The sequence below is a fragment of the Mycetomoellerius zeteki genome, unplaced genomic scaffold (assembly GCF_001594055.1).
Source record: "Mycetomoellerius zeteki isolate Tzet28-1 unplaced genomic scaffold, Tzet1.0 scaffold35, whole genome shotgun sequence".
In the NCBI taxonomy this organism is placed as follows: domain Eukaryota; kingdom Metazoa; phylum Arthropoda; class Insecta; order Hymenoptera; family Formicidae; genus Mycetomoellerius; species Mycetomoellerius zeteki.
The window spans coordinates 613,272-634,038 of NW_017257338.1; the positions used below are offsets into that span (position 1 = coordinate 613,272).

The 20,767-nt window shown below is 34.9% G+C and overlaps 2 protein-coding genes across 3 annotated transcripts; one reads left to right on the forward strand and one right to left on the reverse strand.

The window, feature by feature from the left end:
- Window positions 1-4,457: 4,457 nt before the first annotated feature.
- LOC108725464 (uncharacterized) lies at window positions 4,458-20,490 on the reverse strand. 2 transcript variants are annotated; one of them, XM_018452488.1, is made up of 3 exons: window positions 20,334-20,490; window positions 18,374-19,152; window positions 4,458-4,490 (listed from the first exon to the last, which is right to left on the reverse strand). In XM_018452488.1, the coding sequence occupies exons 1-2, from the start codon at window positions 20,343-20,345 to the stop codon at window positions 18,382-18,384; spliced, it is 783 nt and encodes a 260-aa protein (XP_018307990.1). In that variant the 5' UTR covers window positions 20,346-20,490; the 3' UTR covers window positions 4,458-4,490; window positions 18,374-18,381. The 2 variants fall into 2 exon arrangements, with proteins under 2 accessions (XP_018307990.1, XP_018307988.1); XM_018452486.1 differs by lacking the exon at window positions 4,458-4,490 and having other exon boundaries at window positions 18,229-19,152.
- On the forward strand, window positions 16,065-18,109 carry LOC108725463 (proline-rich protein PRCC). The gene is made up of 3 exons (XM_018452485.1): window positions 16,065-16,662; window positions 17,074-17,133; window positions 17,200-18,109. The coding sequence occupies exons 1-3, from the start codon at window positions 16,291-16,293 to the stop codon at window positions 18,076-18,078; spliced, it is 1,311 nt and encodes a 436-aa protein (XP_018307987.1). The 5' UTR covers window positions 16,065-16,290; the 3' UTR covers window positions 18,079-18,109.
- Window positions 20,491-20,767: the final 277 nt, after the last annotated feature.

The following is a 20,767-nucleotide window of genomic DNA, read 5'->3' on the forward strand; positions in this document are numbered from 1 at the left end:
CCTAAAGATTTTGAATTCATATACATATTATAGTTTTGTAAATTAGAAGAAAGTAATGGTTTAAGAGTCAATAAATATATTTATCACCATAACTCTGCAGATTTGTTATTTTTCTGAAATATGTACTACTGTATTGCAAATCGTTAAGATACAATTGCAAGATAATAATTGCAATATAATTTCTTTTCAAATAGTTTCATTTTCTGGATTTCAAAGAAATTCACTCACTCCAATGTCTGCTAAATAAATTAAGTGCACATACATTTATTCATATCGCACGAATACGATTCATACTGTTTTTTCAGTAATTTACAGTAACGAACACGTTGAAAAACCATAGCGTACTTATAGAATCATAAAGATTTATATAATTACGGCATGGAAATACATTATACAGATTTTTAATGCACTCATCGTAAGCTTATCTCTTTTTGAAAAACTTTAATCCTTATAACGCACGATTTCTCTGCAACTCCTATCGTAAATAAAGATACGGAGTCATTTTTCGCGAATTAAGTGAGCAAAAATTAAATGACTTCATACGTTTGCATATTTAGACTGATTACGACACCGTTCGGCTCCTCGTTTGCGCGGATTCATGCCAAGATGTATAAAACGTTGCCGTACACATTTACGCGCATGAAACAGTTTCTCTCATCTTTCTCTCTCTATCTTTCTCTTTACTCCGTTTATCCTATAAAAGTCAACAATTCTTGGGGCTCGGTTTATCCGACGAGCTGCGTGCCAGCCGACAAAGCCCGGTTGCGCCTCGGGGGCCAATAACGCGACGCCCCTGATATACAACCACCAAAGAGCGGCGCAAACCCCTTCGCCACCCCTTGCCACTGTCGCGTGACGACCTTCCCGTGTCTGTTAAATCGCGTTGTTGTCATCTCCGAAAGTGATCCACTTCCTTGACGACAAAAAAAAAGAGGCAATGTCTTTCCGCTGAAAATATGGCAAAAAACGTTTTCCTTAAAAGACAAGAAAAAATGTACATAGTGATTCCCAGTTACGTTCGTATAATCTGCTATAGAAGTTTTTAAGACATTTCAAAAATAATGTGTGAAATAATTTAATATTGATTGGTCTAATTAATGATCATAGATTAAATAATTGAAATTTCAAATTTAATCATTAATTTTATGTGACACCAAACTCTGATGAAGAAAGAATTTATTGTTTTATAACTTAAACAATAATACTAGTAATGTAATTTGATTTTTATTGGTATACTTTAACTCAAGTGATCAAATTCTTATTTTTAATTTAAATTTAATTTCAAGAATATTTTCTATGCAAATTTGTTAGGTACATTTTATAGAGCAATACATTATAATATAAATATTATATAACATTATTTAATACAAATATACATATTATATTATGTTATGTTATGTTGTATAATAGAATTATAATTAGATAATTAGTCTCTTTATTTCCGTTTCAACACGTGCTTACATACAATTTTTTAAGCACTTTATTCCCTTTGACCATCGAAATCTGAGCTATATGCATTAGTTATCCGCGCGATCTCTTTGCCTCGTTTATCTCATAAAATTGAGTGATTCTTCGTTTCATCCGGCGACAACAATACGCGGCATGGCCTCGGGAGCCAATAACGACTTCCTTGATACCCTGTCCTCCCTTAGAGAATCAGCGTTTAGATTCATTCCCCTTTATGTTGTCAAAAGAAAGCTTGCGTCAATTTGGGGCATTATCTCATCGCGTTACACTGTTGAAGATTAATTTTACCATTTGACTATACATATGTCTACTAATGAATAGAGCTCATAATTTCAGAAGTGTACTTAAGAACAATTAACAGATTTGATGGAACAATGCGAAAAATAGTCACGTCAAAGTATATCTTTTCGCGATAATATATCTATCTAAACTATTTGTAACTTAAATAACAGTTTTAACTTAAATAACAGTTTCACCCTCGTGTGCCGCCAGACTATTTTTATTTGATTATTACTATAGCTTTAAGCCACAGATCGAGAAAGAAGGCAGTAATACAAGATCTTATAATACATTGTATAAAAGAAGGTCAGAACACTGATACTAACATATCACTTTTGTTTTTGGACAATATTTCTTAAACAAAAACTAAAAATAAAATTTTAGAAACATAAATATAAACTAAAAAGTGTCTTCTACTAAATAATATAGCAATTTTTCCTATTCTTTTTCTTTCACAGGAGTCATCTATACAAAATACTTGCAGGTGAATGTATACAAGATTTATTGAAATCTTTTTACTTTGATATAAAATATTTTTTATTGATTTATATGCATACTTTATTTTTTTGCAAGACGCAAATGTGTAACGCGCTTTTTTTGAGGGTTTTCGCATACACAATTGTGTATCTTCAGCTCAGATATGACTATTTGACACTATAACGTAACACTATAAAAATTAAGTTAGCTTATAGTCTGTCTTACAGATAGGTGTATCGGTTTACACTGTAATCCGACATTATATTGAAAACTGTATTATGAAGAAAGTAAGAAAGAAAAAAATATAAGTAAAATTGATTTGGGGAATTTATAAACTTATAAAACGATATAATATTATCAATAATATAGCCCTTATGAAAAAAATTCAAAATTTGAGTGTTAACACTAAATTTTAGGAGTTTACGCTCAAATTTGGATGTATACACTTAAATTGTGAGTGTTTACACTTAACCATTAAGTGTGTACACTCAAAGATTGAGCGTTTTTATTTAAAACTAAGTGTACACATTAAAAGATTGAGAATATACACCTAATAACTGAGTGTTTAACAAGTTTGAGTGTACTCGCTATAAACATTTAAAAGTTTACTCTCAACACTTGTATATGGCACTCATTAGATAAATGTAAACATTAAACGGCTTAAATCTTTGAGTGTCATTTTCAAAATTAAATGTAAAGGTCACTTAAGTATTAATCTTTATTATTGAATATTAACGCTAAAATGTTGAATATGGACGCCGCAAATTTATTTATGGAAGAAATATATTTTAACTATATGTGAAACTTTTTTTGACCAGATATGTCACAGCTATATATCGATTAACGTTAAGAATTTGTGGATCATCGATCAGTACCAATTCCTGTACAATTGCAGAGATTCAACACCGTTGGATGGGATACAAGATTGGATGGGGTAACCGCAAAGGGGGAAATAAGGAAAATTTGAATGAGGGGATAAAACGGTTTTCTTGTCAATTATAATTGTGTCATATATATTCCGGAATATGATGCAGACCAATAATACGTATTTTAGCAATAAAACTGAATTAATTAATTGTATAGAATAAATAACACTCACAATTTTAAGAGTAACTCAAGTTAACTCTCAAGTTGAGGATAACGCTCAAGTTCAGCGTCTGAAATAACTAAATTGAGTGAACACTCAAATTTTGAATTTTTTTCATAAAGGAGCTACTATTGTTTAACCTTCGAGTAGGTATGTAGGGCGTCTGAACACCTCAGGCATAGTTTTTCTTAAATATTTCATACTTTTAAATTGATAACAGAGCTCGATCTTTCTATTAATGATTGCTTGATAAATTGAAGTGACAGTGGCTCATTGATATTGGAGCATTAAACAGTGACAGAGTGTCAAACGTACTGCTGTAAACACCCCACTCATTTGTGTTTTCTTTTTATACTTTACTTACTTTCTTCTTTGAGTTTTTATATAGTCAGAGTTTTTTCTCTGGTGTAGAGTTGTTAGATCGCGGACGGAATAACTTATAGCTATATATATACCAATAGCGTATGATAAAAGATTGACGGGAATACGTTGATAAGCGCTACCAACATATGCTAAGCAGCGCAGCTACCAGATCCCAAACAAAATAATCAACAAATAAACTGGCAAACGCTGTCAACACATTGTCAGCATATTTCTTCCAATCTCCAACACACACTATTGATAAATTGTTCCGTTTATGATCTAGTAGCAGCGCTGCTTATCATATCATGTTGGCAACGCTTATCAACGTATACGAAAATCCATTACTATAAAAACGTTGTTTTCGAAAAGAAAAATAAAAAATATTACCCAAAAATGTTAAAGTTCTTGTTTATATTATTATTAACATTTGTCTATCTTATTAAGATGTGACTACTGTAAATTTAACTATAAAAAGTAAATAACCTTATTTTTATTTCATTTTTGTTGTTATATTTTAATTTTATACAACAAAATTTAATTTCATATTTTTGTAATTGACTTTTTGTTGTAAGAAATTTATTTTGTAGAAATCATTTTATATAAAAACAAGCCACAAATATATGAATTATGAATTTTGATTTTTTTAATTATCTAAACAAATCATGTTCTTATTAGTATTAATAAAGTGCAGTAAGTATATACACTTAGTTCCCAAGAAAGATATAGAGGGATGTCACTGTAGAAGACCTATATCGGTATCGGCGGCTTTCTTCTATTAATTATATTTTGTGTGCGCGCGCGCGCGTGTGTGTGTGTGTGTGTGTGTTGTATATACGAGTAGCACACAAAATGCCGTACCATTTTTAAATATATAACATTTGTTTTTAACAAAACTATAGAGAGAATTGATTACCAAAACCTGAAAATTTGATTAAATGATATATTTCATGTGCCATCGTGTGTATACGATATATTTATAGAAGCAACTTTGTATCCATTATAAATTTATTTCTACGTCACTTTATATTCCACTATGAATTTGAATTAAAATTTTTTGTTCTCTAAATATTACGAGAGAGAAAGAGAGAGAGAGAGAGAGAGAGAGAGAGAGACGAATAGACGCGGGACATAATCGAGACAGCAAAATCATCTCGTGGCACGTGTTTTCGATAGCGACGAGCGCAGATGCACGAAGCGATCTAACTTTTAACACTCGTCGTTTCACGCCAGTTATGGACGTCGGTAATTCCCGTTGGAGTGGCGTTTGATCTTCGCGCCGGTTCGCCGAATCCATTGTGAATTGTATCTGCTTCCTTTGCGCCTCGATTCCGCTCCACTCGTCGTTTTCCGCGCCGCGAGCAGCGAGCCACCTCTCTTTTGCAGATTTAATGCCGCCTATTGTAGGGCCTCGGTGGTACCTTGCATACCTTCCTCGTCTCCTTCTTACTTCACGCTCCTCTCCTTCAAACGTCACCGTTTCATGGAGCACCCGTTTATTCGTCCTCCGCGGATCCATGATGTAACAATTACGCCCACGAGTTATCATCTCTGAGCGTCAAAAGAACACCTTCCCTTACCATTCGCTCACGCCTACACGGATAAGTAAATGAAAGCTCAGTGAAATTTCTGTATGTATATAACAACGTTCTTAAATATAAAAATAATTATTAATAAAGTGCACGAGAATAGAATACAATTCGATATGAAAGGACATGTGAGGAGCCTTAATAACGATGAAAAGCCGAATTTTATTGAGCTAAGATCAAAGGAATATCATTCACTTATCTTTAATTATTTGAAAGTATCGAGTCTTTAATTAATTACTTCTCTCTCTCTCTCTCTCTCTCTCTCTCTCTCTCTCTCTCTCGTCCGTTTAGATCAATGCATAATGTACTTTTAAGAAAATTATTACCTATAACAGTATAAAAATTATCTATAACAAAATAGAAGTACTAAATAGGATAGAAAATGCGAGGAATTAAATAAAAAGAAACAAATATAAAGGGACGGTAATAATGACACATTGAATCCGTTTGAAAAATAGAAAATGTAGATTCGCGCGCGGAACGGTGAGTTCGAAGGAAACACGCGGACAGATATACACAGGGATCGACAAAGAGGAGAGATTGGATGCAACGAACGGCGACTACGCCGCTGCTAAATAAACTGAAGCCTTCTCTCTATACAGCAGTCCGGAGAGGAGGGAGGGGGGAGGGAAGAGAAGGAGGGTAGTTGGAAAAGGGGTCGCAGGAGGGGGTTACTGCACACCCCGGCGTGACTGCGGGGATTTTATTAACTTCTGCACAACGGCGGCGCGCCGCACGTCTCTCGCTCGAAGCAGAGAGAAAACGGAGCAGACCTCGACCCCGACACAAACAGCCAAATAAAGAGATAGTAATTATTGTGTTTGTGCCCGGTTTATTTCTTCGCTGCTAGCTCGTCCCTCGAAACGATCCCTCACCTCACCCCACCCTCTCCTACCTCTCTCCTCACCTTTATCAGACCGCTGTGCCATCACCTCTCGAAACGTCGGAGTAATTCTTCCATCTTTCATCCGTTTAACTTCAGACGGGATTCGTCTCGGCCGGATCCGAAGTTCGGCGTTATCAAGATAAAAATTCGATGTCGAAATCGAAAAGGTTTATCGAAAACGAAAAATGATGTCGTATCGAATCCCGCTTGAGAGAAGCTGGACCGTAAATAAATTCAACTTGAAATTTCTGTGACTAAGAGAAACTTGCGTTTACCAAAATTACATGCCGAATCGTCGACCGTGCAAGATTAGAAGTATCGGACACTGGCGGAACATTCGGAAGTCCGACCGGAGCCATCGGCTTTGATCCGTTGTGCGGATCCAGCATCTCGCACGTGGCTGAACGCTCCCCATCCTCGGGACCGCCGTCGTCCTCTTCGCCTCTCTTCGAAGCCATTGCTCTCTTCGCCGTCTTCCCCTTCGTCACATTCACAGGGAATTCCAAATGATCGCGAAATAACTGCTCACTTATATCAATTCACCGACTACTCTTTATAAAGACGCATTCACGCGTGCCATCCGCGATCCTACCCCTACGCACATCAAGGACTCGCTCTTCTCACCCTCCCCTGTACAGTGGCGGATTATCTAACAAGCACGTATGGAGCCCCCCTGAGATTTCGCAGGGGCATAAAATTAACGAAACAATAATTTCGATCCTTAGTTTCCGAAGCTATATTAATTGTTAGAAAATAATAATATTTAACAAACTTTCTTCTATTCTAAAACTTCCTACAATTTCTTCAATGGAGGTGCCAAAAATTAAATTGCACCTTGGGCCTCTAAGTGCCTTAATCCGTGACTGCCTACACACCGTCACTTTTTTCTGCTCTTTTGGTGGACGATGTAGAGTGTAGACGGTCCTTCTCTCTTCTTTCAGCGCGTAATCCCCGAAATGATCAAGCCCTCTCGACGACCATCATCCACTCCGATGCTTCTCCCTTCCTTTCTGTTCTCGTTCGGTCTCCTTTCAGCCGCGTGGAGTAACAACGAATCATCCTAGTCAATTATCTCGAACGCAACGGTGTTCCCCCCATTGTCGCGCACTAATTGCCCTTTGGAACATGCAAAATTGCCTCGATGAGCTCTATTAAATTACGATTATAACGCGACGGACGATTTACGTCGATCGCATAATTCGATGTTCGTGAATTCACAAATGAGACAATAGCAATTGATGTACAAAGTAGTATTAAAAATTGCGAAGCTGTTAAATTTTTAACCTTTAGGAAGCAAAGGTCTATTTTTATTTAAATTTTACAGCTTTTCCTTGAATAACATTTGTCATAATTCATCATTTCATTATATTCTTTTCCTCAAAATATGCAGATACTGTTACAGCGCCACTGTAATTGCGTTTCTATCTGTTTAAGTAAATGAAAATGGCATATTGAAAAAAAATTGCTGAAAAAAATGTATCCCGTTAATAAAGATTCTTTTCACACTTAAAATGCGTCTCTCATATTTGTAAAAAATAAAATATACTTTTTTATAGAAATGTCAGAAATTGTATCAATATTAGATTAATATGTAATAGTAATATTGCATTAAAATCTTACAATTAGTCTTTAAAAAGAGACACGCATTCTTTAATATCAGAATCTCCTGTTACTCTATGACAGAGCAGGGCGTTCTATAAAATTGCTCAATATCTTTTAGCAACTTAATCGAACAGGATAGAAGCAAAATCCGCAGACACTGATTACGTATTTGATGGCTGGCCAATAGAGAAAGCAAAAGGCAGAGGATCGGCCTCTCGAAGAGAAGAGACGATCGTTCTCGAAGGGATTTCTCCGGTGGATAACGCCGCGTGCGATTCAGGAGACAATGGCCAGAAGAACGGGGAGGAAATATAATTGAGCGATTTGAGACGCCGCCTTGGGAGAGAGTAAAGATAGGCGGAGACAGGAAAAGAGACAGATCCGGCCCGATAAAGTATAATTATTTTCCGATAGAGTGGAAATTATTCGGGAACGAGCCATCGAGCTATTGACGATATTCATACTTTTATTAAATGACTCTCTGACCGTTCCTGCCTCTCTCACCATTCGCCCCGCGTCCTCAAATATCTTTCCGTTCCAACACTTACCTCAAGATGCGATATTACACACGGTACAAAGGATTTTACATCGGATATACTATTTCGATAAGCGGATAATTAGATAGCTGATACTTGAAATTCGTGTATTTACAGCAATTTTATATAAAATATATTTACATTATACTATTTTATCGCAATGACTATTTATAACTTCTATATATAGCTATTTCCAAAGCTTTTGTGTACATAACTAGTTTTGTTAAGCATTTTGTATCGACAATTGATGCGTAAAGTTTCCGATCTAGAAGCTTTTAGAAGAGGTCTGTTTTTTATAACTGAACTAGTAGATACTTGTATTTAAAATAAAATAGATATACGTACATTTAAAATTTGGCAAAAGCGAGATAAAAGTATTAGTGCAGTCCAATGCAACTAAAGAACAAGCCTAATAAACATATACAGGTCTAACAACATACTACACAACATAATTCTTAATTGACGCGTGTTAAGAAATTGCTCGAAAAAATTATTATGGAATGAAAGAGAATAATTTTCAAGGTAACAACGAAATACAGCGAATACATTGGAGAGATTTTTCCTCAAAGCGGCGATAATGTCTCGCGAGAATGCGCCTCGCATCAGTTTTGTAGTATCTTACTTTATGAAGGTAGGAAGACCCCGCCCTGCTGATGACACGTTGATAATGATACTCCGCAGCTATTCACGAGCGAGTAACATTGTTAACTTTGCAATACGGGAGAGGGGTAATCGCGGAGGTGGGCGAGGTAGGACGACGCGGACAGAGAATGGTAGGAAGGGGGATAAAGCGACGCAGAGAAAGCGAGATCTCACCCATTGTAAGGCAGGGGATGATAATAGGTTGACATCTGCACTCAGCAGCTCCGGTTCCAGCAGCTCGTTGGAAACGCAATTAATATTCGTAATTATGCCACATCCCCACCTACCGCCTTTAGTCGCCTCTCTCCTCCCTCGTCCCTCTCTCCCGCTTCTAGCGGGGCATGTTTCTTACTCCTTCGTTATCTTCCTCCTGTCGAAGAACGAGATTTAACGAGATAAGTTGTCATCGCGATATCTTCCTTTCTTTTCCTTTTTTTTTTGTTTTGTCAGCTGTTAAGGAAAATCCGGCGACGATATCGTCTCAAACTTTCGCAACGATGCGATGCCCGACGGTGGTCGCTTCAGGGTTTATCTTTATTCCCTGGCAATAATTAAACTAATTACAGACAAAAATAAATAGAAAATTTATTAAAATAAAATGTATCAATGTATCTGATTCATCAATCAACTAAGACAGTACTCGGATTTAGTTGCACATTTCGGCCGATTTTTAGTTCGGTTCCTGCCCCTTACTTCATCAACCCGCGCGCAGTCTAAATGCCAATCGACATTTAGGCTGCGCGCGGGTTGGAATAAGAGACAGGAACCAAGCTGAAAATCGATCGAATGAGATGATTTAACAAGATTTTGAAAAGCTAGTCGTAACTGATTATGTCAGTAACTGATTATGTCAAGTCCCAAGGATGACATTTATCAATTTTTAGTGGAAAAACTTAGAGAACACACATCGACTTAAGATTGAGTAGAAAAAATAAGTGGCGTAAAACTTACAGGATATTCCGACTATGAATTTATGGAAGTACGAATCGTCACTCGTAATACTCGCTAATGCATATATGATTTATGTGCGGTATTGAGGTGACCCTCTATCCTACTACCCTTCTAAAAACTGTCATGTTCAGTGCGCCACCTGCCGCTGGTCTAATTGCTTGACGTGGAAAACAGTCGCCTAAGGCCGATACTCATAGTTGGTTCATATTTTAAGATCGTCTTAAGTAATATCTTAAGATAGTAATGTCTTAAGAAGCTAATATATATTATGGCTTTATGTTACTACTTATTTACATATTTTACAAGATTATATTTAAGACGGATCTTAAATATAAGAATCGACTATAAATATTAGTCTAACAAGAGAAGTTATCTAGCTGTCTAGCTATCTTGAATCCATTTTTCTAACGAATATCAAATTTTCCGAGCGAATAGCACTCATTTTAGTTAATAGTAAGTAGGATACTATAACTTCTAACCGTTATTTTTTTAAAACTAATTGGACATCTGGATAACTTCTCTTGTAAGTATTAAACACTCCAAATCTTGATCTCGGTTTTATCACGTGATTCAACGCACAATATCACGTAAAACATGACAAGAGCACATTATATGTATAACTGCTATTTATATTTCTTCTTCTCTTATATTTTATCTATCTTTTATATTACATGATATTTACTCAAATCACTCAAAAAGCCTCTGTGTAACTGTCCAATATTTAGCATTTCGATCTTCCCGTGCACGTGATGAGTATTATTGATATTATTGTGCACGCGCCACTGTTAACAGCGTGACAGTCTGCGAAAAAGAAGTCTGAGCAAAGGAAGAAGCGTACAACGATCAGAAATGCAGATATGCGTTTCGTTTTTGCGTTATCCAGTCTGTTGCTGCAAAATATATAATCTCAAGTGACAAGTGGGAGAGAAGGGAGGGAAAGGGAAAAGGAACGATTCAATGGAGCGGAAATTACGCAACGGAATTTGCGACTTCTCGTCCACCGTAAGCCCCCGCTGTCCAAATAGAAAATGGATTAAGAGCATCGAGGTACAGTTTCGAAGCGGAGTCGTAGATATTATCGGTAATAGCGCAATTATGATAATGGCGGGTAATTCTGCACAAAATTCAGATAGGGAGAAAGAGAGAGATGGAGAAAGAGCGAGAGCGAGAGAGGAGCTAACTGAGGCCGGGAGGACGAGAGAGTGTTGCAGGCGCAGTGAGAGAAGGAGATAAACGGGCGAACTGAGACTGCTAATGAAGGAAACAGTTAGATTCAAACGGCCTCCAATAATTATCCTGCCAGCCATCCATATTATAGTCTCGACAATGCACGAAATTGTTCACACTTCCCTTAACAGTACATCTAACGCTCCGTAGTTCCTGAATGCCGGATGGAAAAGGGTGGCTGAGAAAGAGGAGACTGGCGTTACTACTCGAATTCTTACGACATGACCGTACGGTACAATCTGGATGCACCGCTCTGATGCAGATTTTTAACTGATCGAATCCAAAGAAACATACCTAAATATTGCTCGTTTCATTCAATGAGCAATATGTACGAATTTTTAATATTAATTTCGTGTTCACAAAACGCTAATTAGAACTGTATTTAAAATAGAATATTTCGTCTTTCTAATCGCAAGTCAGCTACATTATTATTAGTGAGCATTCTATTGTTGTATTATTTTACATCGAACAATAGTATGTGATAATCTTTTCGAGTTCGTGTAAAGACTTTTAATCAATGAAGAAGCAAAGAATTTTATAGTATCACAGTTTTCTCAAGCTGCTTTCTGCATTTAATAGATGATACTTGACTATCTACAAACATGATTCGATTAAGCTTCGGACAGGAAAAGAAATCTAAAGAGGACAGGAGTTCGATCGGCTAACTCACGCTGAAAAATTAAACCGCGTGAGATGGTATGTCGCAATCACATATCACCCCTCGGTTTCACCATATACTATATTAAGCTTTAGCCGCGACTGCATAACTTGGAGAATATAGTCGCACCGATGAATGCACGTCGAACGATCGTGCGGACCAGCAAATTCATGCCATTTAGGATTGAACCTCGAAGCCAGAGGCCCGGTCTCGCGGCGTTGATGTGTTGATATTAGTAGAGCTAATTTGATAGTTTAATCAATTTCCGTAAGCCGACGGGAGTTTAATAGTGATGTCATCATTTTCAACGGGGCACAATGAGGTTAATCTCGCTCGACGAGCTAATATTCGGAGAGTTAATAGAGTTTCAAATGCAGGCAGGGCCGTTATTTGCCCGCATCCGTTCGCGAGCATACACGTACGTCGAGGTATCGAGGCAACGGGAAGGGAAAAAAGGATAAATCTCCAATCGTGCCGCACGAAGAAACCTCCGTCTCAGCAATAATAAATCGCGATCCGCGATGATTCGCCACGTTAAATAATTGCCATTGTAAGGATATAAGACCGGATAAAGAGTAAAAATGAAAGTTCGATCGACGTGCCTCATCAAGCGATGTGTCACAATACGATTCTATTACAATTTCTGCAAACACGTAACAATTGCAAACGTTTTCTAAAATATACGTGAACAATTAATATATGTATACAATAAAAATTAATATAACAGGATCAAACTTCTCATGTTTTGAATAAAATAATTTTGAATAAAATCGATGACGGAAAATACATTATCTCTGTCACAAAAAATAGATCTTTTTCAATTTAATAAATGAATTTAATAGATCTAATGTGAAAGAAAATTTAGTAATAATAAAAAAAAGAAAATGCATAAACTCTTCTTAGTCAAAAACCGTGTAACAATGCGTGAGCGAAAGCGGCTGCAGAATCGATAGGGATTACACGCGGGGGTGGAATTAAAGATTCGCGAGTGTATTTTGCAGTTTTCGTTCGAGCGGCCCTGGTTGCGAATCCCCAAGCGGGCATATTAGGTGGAGGTACGCAGTTAGGCAATAACCGCTGTCAATAGAACCCGACCTCTCCTCCTCCTCCTACTCCTCTTCCTCATCCTCCTCCTCCTCCTCCTCCTCATCATCATCATCCTCCATCTCTTGTCTCTCCTCCTTTTCCTCCTCTTGCTCTCCTGAAGTGGCCCCCACTCGAAAATGCTACTCGCTAAATTAGGTAGGTTATATGGGTTTCGTTTCATTTGCGAGCAAACTTTAATAAACGCTAAAATTGCGTAAAAGAGCAAGGTTTTCAGACGGACGGATCAGGGTCGGGCTGATCTCTCAACGTTGGAAACGGTACCTAAAATACGACGAACTGCGGTTAAAAAAATCACATTATCACATTCTTTTAAACGGTAAATATGAGTACAGAACAACTTTAGAAAATTGAAACAATGCATTTGAGAAAGAAAAAAGGGACTGAAGAAACGTGTGTCAAACAACAGGAAATTATCGACAGTATTGTGCTCAAATAATTAAATATTATCTAGATAAAGATAAGATAAATTATACGCAAACATATCTTAGATAAAATAAAAATGTATCTACATAAGATAAGAGATAAAGTTATAAGTCGTTTCATTAAAATAATTGTATGATAATATTGCTTTAAAAATAATTTAGAATGTAAGAATAATATTTTCATATTTTTCCTTGATAGAGGGCTACGTCATTTTGACATCAGCTTGCTCTCTACCATTAGCTATCATTTATAATATAATATATAATTTTATAATTTTGTTCATATTTTCATTTATAATATTATATAAATCTTTATTTTCTAGGAACTAGAATTTTTCGAATATGTATGCTTTCTAATTATTTGTTGCAAAAAAATTAAATATTAAAATAAAACTTAATGATAACATTATTATTAGTTATAAATAATGTATATATCATTATTGCGCTGAAACATAAATCGCATATATCATGCAATAACATATGAGACTATATAATAATAGAGTTTTTGAATTACAAGCATTTAAAGTTAGTGAATCGTCCAAAGTTCGCACATTCAGATATGATTGGCACTTCGCATTGTACATATTACACCTAAACGCGTAAACTTTTGGCGGTATGATTCACTAACTTTATGCTTATAACTCAAAAATTATTTAGCCTCGACATTTTTTTATTACGATTTTCATCTCAAAATGACTCGAGAATCTCAGGAATGACCTCTTTAAGATTACGATTTTTACTGGATACTTTGTATTATATATTATCTATATATATATAAATTATATATGTGTATATTTTATATATGTATATATATATATATAAACCAATATTACAGGGAAAAAATACTCGTTACACATATTAAGATAATTCGAAAAAAATAGCACTTTTTCTGTCTAAGATAAAAATGAAATAATGGTAGTACATATTATAATAATCTAAGATGAAGATAAAATGAAGCTATTTCTTCATCTAGATGATTATCTAAATAATTGTAAATACTGATTACACTGATTCAAATAGTAATTTATCATAGCAATATAATATTTAGTTTATGAGCATAATTGATTAATTAAAAACTAGAAAAAAAGGTTATTTAAATTAACAAAATTTTCATAACTTCCCATACAGCACAGAAAGATTGCAAAATGATTGCAGATATATCTCATTGCAATGTTGTAATATTGCAAATAGATTGCGCAATGTATTTGCAACATTGTTGCAATGTCATAGCATCATAAAAATGTCCGCCTTCAGCAAGATTGTGCTGTAATGTCGTTTTGTTTTGCACTAAAAATTCATTTTTACGTAAAAGTGAAAATAAAGAGGTATAGCCTCCAATGGCCTTGATCTTGACAAATGTTATCCGGGACATGATCCTGAACAACATTCAAGAGGTTTTAGCCGTCGGTCGGACAACTTGCGTAATACCGGCTAATACATGCTGTACTGTAACTTTCGAGCCTTATAACTCGAAAAATACTTAATGAAAAAATATTTTATTATAGTGTTTTGAAAAGCTCTTGAGGTAAGTTACAAGAAAATGTAATGAAAAATAGGGGGTTCCATTTAAAACAATCAACGTTTTCGAAAAATCTTAATGCATTATTTAAAATGGGACACCCTGTATACTATACATCTAAAATAAAATTCTTATTATTAATTATTTGTTAGATTTGTTAATCAATTTCAACCGGTTGAAATTTGTCTCATGGATAAATTTACTGTTATTTCTATTTGATTAATCGTAGATCTAATATAGCAATATCTTAATTGGTTTATCGGCTTAAGTTACGTCTTATGGTTACTATTACTGAAATTTTGTCTGCCCTAACGACTATTATCGAAAGTCGAAAAAACAAAAAAGATTACAGATGCTTTAGTTCATTTATTGCGCTATTGTAAATGCTAATTGTGCTGTCATCTAGTTTCCAAACTTGTAAAACACACGTCAACTACATTCTCAAATTTATGATTTTTGTAGATGTCTGATCTAACTATCCATGTCTCATCTAACTATCCAATCATCGATTACTCAGAGCACTGTATTATTAACCATACTAATTGGAAGATATATATATCCAGACAAGATATTATTATGCCTCGTCTATAATATGCAAAGTAAGTTTAGCATATGAAGAAAGAGTAAGGAATTAATCAATCACAGACAATTATTTTTGACCCGTCTGCAATACACGTAGTAAGCTTGGTTTAAGAAGTAAGAGTAAGAAATGGACCAATCACAGTCGAATGTGAAAAGAATAATCGACTGTGATTGGTCAATTTTTTACTCTTACTTCTTAAGGGAATCCTAAACCGATTACCAAACTTTATCGAGGTCGATAGTGCAGACTTTTTTAATTCCAAATATTTTCATAATTATCAACTGGGTCCCGAAAATTCGGGAATAATTGAAGAACGATGACATTATCGACAATTGATATTTTGTGACTAAACCCAGAGAACATTGAGACGTCTTGTAAGACATGTGTGCCTTCCAACAAGCGACACAAATGATAGTGTGACACAATGGATCATTATATCCTTGTTGTTTGCCAATATTAAACAAAGATGACATGATCACTTTGTCGCACTGTGTCGCTTGTTGGAAGGCACACATCATAATGATGTCTTAAAATTCATGAGATACTTTTTAAAAGTACAAGAATGACATCTATATGACGTCTTTAAAAATACTTATGCGTCGATTTATGACGTCCTGAAGCCATTATCCTTAAGGGGATCCTAAAGCTATTTGTATTACCGACTAATCATAATTATAGCGTATTCGATTTACCGACTCGACCCGACTCCGAGTCAACGGTCTGTTCTTTTTGGCTGCATTTCTTGCACAGTTCAGCTCTTCTTTTGCAGCTAAACAGAACAGACCATTGACTCGGAGTCGGATTGAGTGAGTCGAGTTGAATCGAAAACGCTATTAAAGAGAGACGCTTGTGAACTGAGCACATCACACCATGGTGTGAAACATATTCCTGATCGAAAATGAGCCTTGTAGCGTACGACAGCAGTGACGAGAGCTCGGAAAACGAAGACAGTGAGGCCGCAGAATCAAATACCGTGAATGATTCGGATAACGATGCGACCGAAGCAGTAACCGTACAAATAAGTTCGAAATTATCCTTACCTGCTCCGAAAGTAGTTTCACATAGTACAAACATTGAGGAAGAGAACGATGATGTGGAGCACAACTTACAACAATTTCTCGATACCTTGCCAAAGCCCAGAGGTTCCACTTCTATGGGAAATGTTGAGGAGGTCGAAGATGATATTCTGTTGAAAAAAGAAACGGAAAGTCAAATCCCGAAACCAGCAAAAAAGCAGATAGTGAAAATATCAGTGCCTTCCTTATTGGAGGTATGCATGTGTATATACAGGGTGATCTGAAATTCCCGTATTCGGAGTACAGGACATGATACTTTATACTAACAGAAACAACTTTTCTTTTACAAAATTGCATCTGTCAAGTAGTTTTTGTAGAAGAGCAAGTTGAAGTTATATGAGTAAACGCAAAAATTATTTATCAAATGTGATTTTACTATGGAAAAAAGTTGTTCGTTTTAACACAAAAAACAATTTTTTTCTTTAGCAAGATTGCGTTCGATAAATAATTTTTGCGCTTATTTGTTAACTTCAATCTGCTCTCCTGCAAAAATTACTTATTGGATACAATTTTGCTAAAAGTTATACATACATATATATATATATATACACATATTTAGATACTTAATTTTACCGAACGTTTGTATTATTTCCATACTGTATCAGTTTAAGGATCTTGAAGAGGAGAGTGAGGAGAAACCAGTCAGAATAATACAATCGTCACAAGTAAGTTTAGAAAATTTTCTCAAAATAAATACATAGATATAACTCATGAATTATTGATTATTGTAGAAGGGCTGTGGACTCTTTTCCCTCTTGACAGCGCCAAAAGGAGAGACAGCGAACAATAAGACTCTAATACCTCAGGCTGTTAAGAACGCAGTGATAAAAGCAAATGTACGGCAGCCAAACACAATGAGGAAATCCAGTACAAATCAAAACGACTTTAAAGTAAAAGAGCCAACTTCAGATAAATCACATAATGAATCAAGCTCTGATGAAGAAGATGCACCGATAGATTTCTTTGGGCTAGCCCCAAGTGAAGATCTGCCAGGCAATTCCACAAGTAATAATCCAACAGAATTATTAGATTCAACATTGCCTTCGGATGATCTTATACATAAATCAGATACTGAAGTTTTACTTATGAAACATGTGGAAGATCATAAGATACACAGCTCTTCCTCTATTAAACCTGATACTTCAATGAATGGCCAATCGAGTAAAACGTTAACAAGTAATGTTATAAATCTACCGAAAGAAGAGATTTTATTGAAGAATAAAGCAGAGGTTGGTCCGAAGTTACCCGTTCCTGAACAAGAATATAACGTTGACTTGGAAGGCAATGTTGCCTTTGACGAAAAAGCGATTGAGTATCTTTGTGGAAAACGAGGTATAAAACGCAAGGAAATCGACGAAGCGGACATAATTGAAATAAATGGAGAAGACATAAAACCGGATGAAAGAGAATGGTTGGTAAAGGCATTAACGGAAGAATCTGTACACAGGCCGGTGTCTATGCAGAGCGGTGGGGTAAACTCCCAATCCAAGAAGAAACATCAGATAACTTATTTAGCACATCAAGCTAAAGCCATGGAACTGGAATTAAAAAATCAGTGGTCTCAGAATAGGATGGCACGGAAACAAACAAAATCGAAATATGGTTTCTAAAAACAGATTTGTACAAGTTTTTTTTAAATATATGCACATATAAACGATCATTTATTTATAAGCTAAATTAATGACATATGTACAAAGAGTACTGAAAATACTAAAATATATTAAAGTTTATTCCGTTGAATTGGAAATTTAAAACTTGAATTTATTACTGACAATGTGCTTTTCCAAAAATATCTGTTCTAGGTTTTTCTACTCTTTCTTCTTGCTTTCCATCTTTTATTTGTAAGATAAATTAATGACATCTGTATAAAGAGTAAATACTGAAATATGTTAATAGTCAAGTTTGAAATGCCATTAAATCTTCTGAGCCTTTTCTAAAAATATCTGTTCTAACTTTTCATACTCTTTTCTTTTGCTTTCTACCAACAATTTAGCTTGCAGCAAGTTTGGTGGTAAATCCTCATATTGAGCGAGAGATTGATTAAGATCTGCTAATCTGCTTGTCTTCTCCAGGTACAGTTTATATTTATTCAATATTTTTTCCGAATAAAGTTCGTCAACTTGCATATCACTTAAATCTGTTTCCAATTTCTCCACAGCTTGCTGGTACTCCTTCAATTTTGTAGGCAGGAAAATCTTATTGCAATACATATCATTCTTATCTTCTTCTGTAACATCAATAGAGTTCTTGAGAGCATCGACTGCATCTTGAAGATGATCGAGCTTTGTCTGCAACTTTGTACAATTTCTAAATAATTTATCATGCTGTACGGACATCTGCTTCTCTTCTCGCTCCCGTCTTTTTTCCTCTATGATCTTTCGTTCTCTAACCACCCGCAATGTCGTTTCATCAAATTCGAACAGCTTTTCAGCTTTCAGGATCGAAGATACTTTTTCTAAACCTTCTTTTATGTCGTTAGGTAATGTTTTGACATCAAGATTCAATTTAGCTAATAAAGCCATCATCTCCTTTGTATATGCAGCATTCTCTTCTGTTGTTTCCAAGACGGCTCTTTGCAAATTTCGAAGCAAAGAGACTTCCTCGGCTGATGTGTTTCCTTCTTGGCATTTTGCAACATCAGTTGCAATAAAAACTGAGTCGTTGTATGATGATAGTGATGCTACCTGTTTTTAATTAATTACTAATTAATATTTTTTATAAGTTCTATCCTTAATAACTATTAATAATAAAGTATTAATAATAAAGTAATTAATAACTATTCATAATAAAACTGATACTACCAGGATTGTGCTACATATTTCGAGATTATGTGTATACAAAAAATATTTATGTATAGTTTATGTTAAGTTTATACAACTCTTTTTCATATAAACAATGGCTACATTTCAAAATTTACTGTCAGCAAAAAAGCTGAAAATCTTCAGTTTATGTTACGTATACTATATATTTTCAGTAATGAATTTTGAAACACAGCCAATATATAAATAATGTAAAATAAGAAAATTATTGTAAATTGGATAAAACAATATTAGAGGTTGGGCACAATAAAAGCAATAAGGAATAAAAAATAAGAATTTCAACCTATCAGAAACTGTGTATTCCACAATACATGATTTCTGATAGCTTGAAATTCTTATTTCCTATTCCCTGTTCGTTATTCCTTTCATTGTGCACAGCCTCTTACTACTGAAAGAAGTAATTAAGTTTTATTATGGTATTGTATTTGACTCAATATTGATAAATAAAAATATAAAAACAAAATAAAAGCAATCAGAGTGCAATCAGTGTAATGACAATGAACATAAGCTTCGATGATCATAGATTGTTTACAGTTTTCACAGATATGTAACAGGCAGTTTATATTATATATACAAAATGTAAACTATTATATCTTACACGTAAATGTTCTGATTATATTAATTGCATGATAATTTATCTGCAATAATCATTAATAATAAAATTATTTTCTCAATAATTATTCATAATAATTAAGCTAATAATATTATATTACTCTCTATATAGATCTTGGCTGCGTTCAGCAGAGAAAGCAGCTTTGCAACTGTTGTAAAATTCTTCAATAAGATACTTGCTTTTGATTTCTTATAGATCTAAACGTATAAACCAATCATATCGAAAAATTTTACAACAGTTGCAAAGTTGCTGCTGAACACAGCAATTAATTAATCATATAGATTTGTATTGTACTTAGTACACAATTCTTTAAATGTATTGTCGAAATTAAGATAATTTAATAAAAAATTATTAATACACATATCACAAGTGCTCGGTGTAAACTAGGACATACATAAGTAAAACTCCGATATCCTTGGAGAGATCTACTCACCTCACTGTCCATTCCATCGATTGTTTCGATCTGTTTTGAGCTAAACGTTATTGTTAAATAACGTTCTTATTCTTATTTATTGGCTCCTGAGTCCTGCCTCCGAAACAAAGAAGGAAACAATCAGACAATACGGCGTTATGGTTAAGGTACAATTTCATCTGTGTGTTCGAAAATAAGTTTGATTATGACCAATAAAAACAGTACAGTTGGCAGCAGTGAAAATATATGATATTGAGATTGAAGATTGAAAGATTGAAATTTGACCAATCAAAACAATAGGAGCTAAAATTCCTTTGTCTTCACTGGTCAAATTTTAGGCCCGTATTCATAGTCAGACCTTATACTTAAAGCTTCCTTAAATTTATCTTTAAATGCTCAGTAGCCAATGAAATAATTCGTAGAGCATCTGAAGATAAATTTAAGGAAGCCTTAAA